The sequence below is a fragment of the Equus asinus genome, chromosome 28, assembly GCF_041296235.1.
Source record: "Equus asinus isolate D_3611 breed Donkey chromosome 28, EquAss-T2T_v2, whole genome shotgun sequence".
NCBI lineage: Eukaryota > Metazoa > Chordata > Mammalia > Perissodactyla > Equidae > Equus > Equus asinus.
The window spans coordinates 20,669,726-20,678,844 of record NC_091817.1 but is presented as its reverse complement, the minus strand read 5'-3'; the positions used below and the strand labels follow the sequence as shown (position 1 = coordinate 20,678,844).

General features: G+C 36.0%; 1 protein-coding gene across 13 annotated transcripts in view; it reads right to left on the bottom strand.

Moving 5' to 3' along the window:
• Positions 1-5,032: 5,032 nt before the first annotated feature.
• CHD9 (chromodomain helicase DNA binding protein 9) overlaps positions 5,033-9,119 on the bottom strand; it is a 228,646-nt gene continuing 224,559 nt past the window's right edge. For all 13 annotated transcript variants that reach the window (XM_070500253.1, XM_070500252.1, XM_070500257.1 and 10 more), the window contains one exon: positions 5,033-8,514. In XM_070500253.1, coding sequence (XP_070356354.1) covers positions 7,639-8,514 — 876 coding nt within the window. In that variant the 3' untranslated portion in view covers positions 5,033-7,638. The remainder of the gene's footprint in view (positions 8,515-9,119) is intronic.

The window sequence follows — 9,119 nt, the reverse complement described above, 5'->3', positions numbered from 1 at the left end:
TTTCTGTATACAAGATCACATCATCTGCAAATACAGATAGTTATACTTCTTGCTTTCCGATCTGGATGCCTTTCTTTCTCTTGCCTTATTGCCCTGGAGAGAACCTCCAGAACAATGTTGAATAAAAGTGGCAAGAGTGGACATGCTTGTTTTGTCTTGACTAGGAGAAAGTATTGAGTCTTTCACCACTAAGTACGATGTCAGTTGCGGGTTTTTCAGAGATGCCCTTGGTCACATCGAGGAAGTTCTCTTCTATCGTTTGTTGGTCGTTTTTTTTTTTTTCTTCTTTAAATCATGAAACAGTGTTGCACTTCGTGAAATATTTTTTCTGCATCTATTGACATAATCATGTTTTTTTTTCTATTAATAGTATAATGATTATTTTTTGTATGTTGAGACAATCTGCATTCTTGGGATAAATCCAACTTGGTCGTGGTGTATAATCCTTTTCATATACTGCTGGATTCAGTTTGCTGGCCTTCTGTTGAGAATTTTTGCATCTGTACTCAAAAGGGATATTGGTCAGCAGTATTCTTGTGATACTTTTGTCTAGTTTTGGTATCAGGGTAATACTAGCCTCATAAAATGAGTTGGGGGATGTTTCCTCTAACACTTTTGGAAGAGTTTGTGACAAACAGGTGTTAATCCCCACCCACCACTCCCGCCCCTAGTGATTCTAGTAATTTGAGTCTTCTCTTTTTTATGGGCCAGTCTAGCTAAAGTTTCGTCAATTTGGTGATTCTTTTAAAAAACTACTTTTTGGTTTCGTTAATTTTCTCTATTTCCTATTTCATTAATTATGTTTTTTCCTTACTTGGTTAGGCTGATCTTTTCCTAGTTTATTAAAGCGGAAATTTAGGTTGATTTGAGAATTTTTTTTTCTTTTTTAAGATTGGCACCTGAGCTAACACCCGTTGTCAATCTTTTCTTCTTCTTCTTCCCAAAGCCCCCCAGTACATAGTTGTATATTCCAGTTGTAGGTCCTTCATTTGGTTGTGCTATGTGGGACGCTGCCTCAGCATGGCTTGATGAACAGAGCCATGTCCGCACCCAGGATCCAAACCAGCAAAACCCTGGGCCGCTAAAGCAGAATGCACGAACTTAATCACTTGGCCACAGGGCCGGCCCTTGAGAATTTTGTTTTCTTGATGTAGACATTCACAGCTATAAAATTCCCTACATGCATTGCTTTGGCTGCATCTCATATGTTTTGATATGTTGCTTGTTTGTTTTCACTCATCACAAAATATTTTCTAACTTTGAGATTTCTTCTTTGACTCATTGGTTATTTATGAGTATGTTGTTTAATTTCCACGTATTTGTGAATTTCCAAACTTAGTAATTGATTTCTCATTTCAGTCTATTGTGGTTGGAGAACATACTTCGTCTGATTCAATCTTTTAAAATTTGAGACTTTTTAATGATCTGTCATATAGTCTAGCCTGGAGAATGGTCCTGGTGTGCTTTAGAAGAATGTGTGTTCTGCTATTGTTGGGTGGAGTGTTCACTTGATGTTTCTCAGGTCTAGTTTGTTTATAGTGTTGTCTTCTGTTTTCTTGTTGACCCTTTGCCTACTTGCTCTCTCCATTATTGAAAGTGGGATGTTGAAGTCTCCAACTATTATTGTTGAGTTGTATATTTTCCCTTTCAATTTTGTTAGCTTTTATTTCATATATTTTTTAGCTCTGTTGTTAGATGCATTATGTTTATAATTGTTATATTTTCCTGATAGATTGACACTTTTATCATTATAAAATATTCTCCTTTATTTCTAGTAACATTTTTCTTTTAAAGTCTTTTTATCTTTCATTAGTGCAACTACTTCAGTTTTCTTTGTGGCTACTGTTTACATAGTATATCACAGGTATATCATGCATATCTATGATAGATACAATCTACACAATTCATATATGTATGATTTATATATGTATACATATATAGTTCATATATGTATATATGAATTATTTAGATTATGATAAATGCAGGCATTTATCAGTGGAGAGATTATATACTAAATGATGCTGGGACACTGCATAACTATTTGGAAAAATTAGATTAAGTTTCCTATCTTAGGGGCCGGTCTGGTGGCATAGCAGTTAAGTTCACACGTTCCGCTTCTCAGCGGCCTGGGGTTGGCCAGTTCGGATGCCAGGTGCAAACATGGCACGCCTTGGCAAGCTATGCTGTGGTAGGCGTCCCACATATAAAGTAGAGGAAGATGGGCATGGATGTTAGCTCAGGGCCAGTCTTTCTCAGCAAAAAGAGGAGGATTGGCAGTAGTTAGCTCAGGGCTAATCTTCCTCAAAAAAAAAAAATTCCTATCTTATACTAAATGTTACCAAAATAAAGTTTGTCAACAAAGGCATTAAATAGTTAAAAAAAAATGTATAAAATTTGGAGGTGGAGGGGCTGGCCCCGTGGCCGAGCGGTTAAGTTCGCGCGCTCCGCTGCAGGCGGCCCAGTGATTCGTTAGTTCGAATCCTGGGCGCGGACATGGCACTGCTCATCAGACCACGCTGAGGCAGCGTCCCACATGCCACAACTAGAAGAACCCACAACAAAGAACACACAACTATGTACTTGGGGGCTTTGGGGAGAAAAAAGGAAAAAATAAAATCTTTAAAAAAAAAACAAATTTGGAGGTGGAAAGTTTTCTCTATGGAAAAATATAAAAACCTTAAACCTGAATAGATGGAATATTGAAACGACCACATGAAAATGTAAAACTTGCACATTAAAAAAGAAAAAAAGCAAAATTAACAGGAAAACTGGGAAAAATATTTACCACTTATATGAGACGTTCTGCAAAGAACATGAACACTTATTGCACAGCAGAATACAAATGGCCCTAAGAGATAATTGATGTTAAATTACTAATAAAGAAATATATACTAAAACAGGACTCTCTTTGTTTTGGTAAGGAAAATTGGCCCTGAGCTAACATCTGTTGCCAATCTTCCTCTTTTTGCTGAGGAAGTTTGTTGCTGAGCTAACATCTGTGCCAATCTTCCTTTATTTTTTGTATGTGGGATGCTGCCAGAGCGTGGCTTGATGAGCAGTGTGTAGGTCCACGCCCAGGATCCAAACCCATGAACCCTGGGCTGCCGAAGAAGAGCATGAGAACTTAAACCACAGCACGACGAGGCTGGCCCCAGGAGTCTATTTCTTATGTATCAAACTGACCAAGATTAAAAGAATTATAATGCCCAGTGTTGCTAAGGATTCACAGGGAAGTAGTTTTATGCTGTGCTGTTGGGGTATAAAGTAATCTAACCTAACTGGTTTTAAAATTCGAACATAACTATTTCATGCCTAGGTATCTATTCTAATGAAAAAATCCTAAGTGTATGCAGTTATGTGTTAATATGTGCATAATGTGTTAATAAAGTTAAACACATTATTGTTTAAATAGCCCCAAACTGAAAAATATCTAAATGCTAAATAATTGGGTATTAAATAAATTATAATGCCTCTATGTAGTGGAATGAGAAAGTCCTTAAAAATGTTGTGGGAGATTCTTGAATGGCCTGGAAAGATTATCATAATATAGTAAATAAGAAGTTACCAAATGGTATGTATAGTATAACTCCATTCTTATTAAAATAACACATAATATGTATTGCAAAGAGAAATGACTCAAAGATTAACAACTATCTCTAAGTGCTCAGCATTCGGCATTATGGGGGACTTTTGTTTACTTTGTGCTTCCCGTGCTCCTCCCATCTCCCAGATTCTCTATAATACGCCTGTCTTATTTTTTACTAAGGAAGAATAATTTAAAAATTCATCAAGATGTTACTTTTGCCTATTAATTTGACAAAGACTATCTCAAAAACCATACACAGTATTAGTAAGAATTTGGGGTAAATGAGCACGCACAAAATGTATGCTGCTAGTGGTAGTATAAATTGCTACAATGGCATCACTGTAAACTTGGCAACACAAATCAAAACCCTCAAAAACAGAGGAAGTATTTTCATTCCTAGGGATTAAGAAAATCATTAGGGATGGATGAAAAAAAATGCATCTATAGGCGCCAGCCTGGTGGCATGGAGGTGAAGTTGGTGCGCTCTGCTTTGGCAGCCTGGGGTTCACAGGTTCGGATCCTGGGTGCGGACCTGGCACTGCTTGTCAAGCCACACTGTGGCGACATCCCAGGTAAGTGGAGGAAGACTCGCACAGATGTTAGCTCATGGCCAATCTTCCTCACACACATCCTACAAATACATATATAAACCCAAATGTTGATTTTTAAGTTCATGGTTAAATAAATTACATCTGTATGAGCCAATACTATGTATTGAAAACCACACTGCAGGATACTTATTGACACAGGCCAGTATATCAAGGAAAGAACAGTCAATATTATGCCCCATGTAGTACTGATTTAATATGAAAATTACTGTATAGTTGAATGTGTTTAAGTTAAGCGACTGTATGGTGAGACTCCACTGTTTTACCTTTGTAATTAGAGGAAAAACAAATTTCTTTCACTTTTATAAAAAACACTACAGGGGCTGGCCCCGTGGCTGAGTTGTTAAGTTCACGCACTCTGCTTCAGCGGCCCACATGGCACAGCCAGAGGCACTCACAACTAGAATATACAACTACGTACTGGGGGGCTTTGGGAGAAGGGGGGGAAAAAAAAAGATTGGCAATAGATGTTAGCTCAGGTGCCAATCTTTAAGACAAAAAACCCCAAAACCCAAACACAAAAAACACTACCAACAATGGCGATGAATTAGGAGAGACTCTTAAGACAAAGGGGAAAAATAATTACTAATTTCCAAAATGGACTCCTTTAAGAGGTTAGGTATATTTCTGAGTCTTTCTGGACTTTTTAAAGGTGCAGGGAAAGAAAACCTAAGAAAATAATGATATTGTTGATATATTTATAGCCAAATTCTGTCTTTTAAAAATTATTCCAACGCATTCTTTCCCTTTGAAGATTTGTGACTATGGTTTCTTTCATGGAATAAGATAAATTATATATAAGATTTAATCAAAAAAAAGAAGTGTTATGTACAGAAGCTGACATCATGGGTAGTCAAAGAATATGTTTAATAAAAAATAATTAAACTTCCATTTGCTCTATAGAACATCATAGAAAGTAATTTAATAAATTACAAATGACTTTTTAAGACGTTTGCTCAACTACAGAAAGCAAATTCAGACTACACAAAACACAACTGGTAAATATTGCAAATGTCCAAAAGAAAAATTGGACTAAGACTTGAATCATGAAACCTGAAACAAGGGCTATCAATACAAGGCAATAACAGCTATAATTCTTTTAGTAACTACCAACACATACTTGGATATCCTTTCAACTGCAACTTTAGTATTATGTAATTCTACTGATTTTTTTCCTTATAATCCTTAACTTTACACAACCATATTTGCATGTTGTTTTTTAAAAAGGTGATAGCCAGACAACTTTTCCCAAATCAATATTAAATAGAAGTGTCTTGAAACCCAAGAGAATGTTTAAAGTTAATATTAGCCTTAATGCTTTGAAAACTGCAATTGCCTTATTACATAGAAAGAGAATCACTAAGATGTTAACCAAATTCATTTGACTGTAATTAGGAAAATACTTTATCTCATAAATTGGATATAAATTAGATTTCAGTGATAAGATCTAGGGCTTTTTTTCCCTTTTGTTTAAATTGGGGAAAGAAAGGAATAAAGACCATGTGGGTAGAACTAGAAGGAGAGAAGGGAAATATGGATCATGTTGAAATACTCCACCGGCAAACTAAGTTAACTGTGTTTGAAAAACTTTGGCTATCTCATAGGTGTGTTCTAGTTAAACAAAAGTGCAATACTGCAAAGGGGACATACTAAATATGTAATATATAATTTTCATGATGAAGAATTACTACCCACTTCTCCTGGATGGGCATTATAGTGACTATTGCTAAGACATTGCATAAGGGACTATCAATTCAAAGTACTATTTTAGGAAAATACAAAAATCAATATAATCCTAATGGAACTCATAATTTTGTAAGTAAATACATATAACACTGTCTCTCTAATAAGGGGTTAGTTATTTTACATACAGAAACATAATTTACTGGTAAAGGTCTTGGAAAATCCAATATAATTGCTTAATTCATGACAAAACAACAGAGCTTTATCAAAACATACTGAAAATTTTTTCTGTGGGAGAGATGTGGGGTACTTTTTTCCCCTAAATTTATCCCCTCCCAAAATTTACCACTGACTTATTCAAGTACCAGAAAAATGCTAACATTTATCTCTCCTTAGCATGTAAATATTATATCTCCAATTCAGTTCCAATTGTTTTAAATGTTTATGAAGATGAACCTGGACCTCTACCTTGTCAGAATAATAGCAGCTTTAGCAGGAGAAATTGTATCACAAATCGAATAGACAAATTTTACGTGGTAAAGGGTTCTAAGAAACTGATCAGAAGCCTTGGGCTTCCTTTTTCTGGTTTACAGGTATAACTTGTATATTTTTTGAGCTTATTCAAAGTGCATTTTCAAAATGGGCAACTCAGTATATTACACATAAACTGATAACCCAACACTGATTCTGGGCAACATTTAGTCTGCTTACACCTAGAAACTCAAAATGAATTTAGACTATCTGCACATTACCACTATTATCGGTTAATTTTGGAATATTTGCATGACATAAAACACAAATAGAAATCTACACAAATAAAGCAAACAAACAATTTCTTTTACGTGAAGTATGCTGTGTTGAAAGTTCTTTTCAGTGGCATTTCATGAGTCTGCCTTTTCTGAACCCTGGAAATAGACATTACTCATCTGAGACATAATTATTTCTAATAGGAGGCCAAACTTTGAAAAGTTAAAACTAAGTATGTCTAGAGGGTGCCAAAGTCACATGACACAGAATTATTTTATGACTTAATTTTACTGATATCATATTAAGCTCAGCAAAAAAGCAAGTCATATTTCTTGCCAGATTAACATGATATATAGGATGTGTTTAAAAAACCCCTGAAAACAAGTATAGAATTAGAAACGAATGTAAACTTCCTAAACTAACTCAGCTGAGGTAACAGGTAGCCAGTTAAATTGGCTGATTGGGAAACTTATTTCTTCTTTAAAACACACTTGTACCTGAATTGGAAACATCAGCAGTGCATCACAACACTAGAGCATTTTCATGTAATTAAAGCAATGGATGGTGATGTAGATTCTACAGCTTTCATGACATTCATTAGCTGCCCAAATTATTGCTGAGTTTTGATCTGTAAATTATAGGTGTCAAGGAGGCTGTAAAACTATATTCAAATTAAATCAGGAATATGCATAAAGTATTCTGTGTTCACTGCAAATATATTAAATATACAACTCTTATTGAGCATAATTTTCATAAAATTAACCCCCAACAAAATTATAATGCCTTTTGTTGTAATTTTACACCTTTATGTATTTGATAGTACATGAGTTCAGAAACTTATGAATCTTAAGAAATATTACATGCAAAACGTCTCTGAAAGCAGTTTGCACTTCTAAACAAATAACTGAAATGTTCGGTCAGTAAGTTATTGATGCACTCAACACTGGGGTATTTACAATTAATAATTAAAGAAAAAATCCAAAATCAGTTCATAATTTAAGTGCAGTCTGACAATCAGTCTTCATTACTAGAATCTGAATCCTCGGATGATGGCGACGTGCTATCAGATCCAGACGAAGCATCGGCTTTCTCTGAACCCTCATCTGTGCTGTTTTCATTGAGAGGACTTGGTTCAGTTCCCCCTTTATCTTCCTGATCTCTAATTCTGGAATCTTCTTCCTTTACTTCTACAGACTTAGATGAGTGTAAGTCACTGTTTTTGCTTTTCTGTACATCAAAAGTATTGGACTGGGACAAAGTTGGAATATGAAGATTAAGGCCTGGAGTGAGAAGCATCCCTGGATAAAGTATATTAGATAGTAATAGTGGGTTAAGAGCTAATGGGTTGGCAGCTGCAGCTGTATTTAATGCAGCAGTAGAGGATGTTGAAGGAGAACTTGACACAGAGTTTTCTCCACTATTCTCTGAATTTTGGCTCTCTGTCCTTTCTTTTTTTCCTTCTAGCTCCTTAGAGTCATTTCCCTTTTTTTCTTCTGTTCCAGATTCTGCAGGCTTTGTCAGGAGTCCTCCCATGCCCAACAGATTTGGTAATCCAGTCATTCCTGACAGCAGCATGGGGAACATGGCGGCCACGTTTTTAGCTTCTCCTCCAGAAGAAAGGCCAGCAGGCATTCCCATCAGCCCTGCGGTTACTTGCAGTGACTGCAAGTTTTGTAGGTTTTGTTGTAAGGCCTGAAGAGTTGTGAGATCCACACCTGGAAGTAATCCATTGGCTAACAAAGGATTGCCTGAAACACTGGTGGCAGTTGCAGCTACTGCTGCTGCGGCCTTCGCAATTCCACTTTTAGGCCGTCTCCCTCGCCTGCTTACTTCCTCTCTTACAACAGGACCAGTGAGAATACGTTCAAACATACTTTCTGGAAGAAACCCCTGGAAAAAAATTCATTTATAATAGTTATATTAAAATAAAATCAATAGCTATTGGCTTGTGATACAAGTAACCTATCAAAAATAGGAAATTAACATAATCAATTATGAAAGAGATAATCTAATTTCATATTATTTGTAAGTAGTGGCTTGAAACAGCTCTTCCACTTCTCATGTCATCATAGGATAAGAGAGCAGAAAGAGGTCCCTAGCCTTCCTCCATATTGTGAGGCATAAGTTTGTAGAATAGTTCTAGAAAACACAAGGTCCAAAGAAACTTTTTCATGAGGGTTACTTCCACACCCTTAAATGTTTCACATCACCAATTGCTCTGGAAGACTAAAGAAGGGCCCCTCTTCTAATCAGGAAGAACAACAAGAAAAGGACAGAGGAAGTGAGTAAAAGATTAAGATTAAAATAAAGTTTAAAGATTAAAATAAGATGCTTCATATCAATCTTCTGACTATCACTTTGGGCATAAGAGAGAGAGAGCCAAGCTGAAAAAGATACTCAACAGGGGGGAAAAAAATCACTTGGCTCAGAAGAGCAGTAGTACCTGCAGAACTGGAAAGCATCATGTCCAGGACAACAGAGAACAATCTATCCTA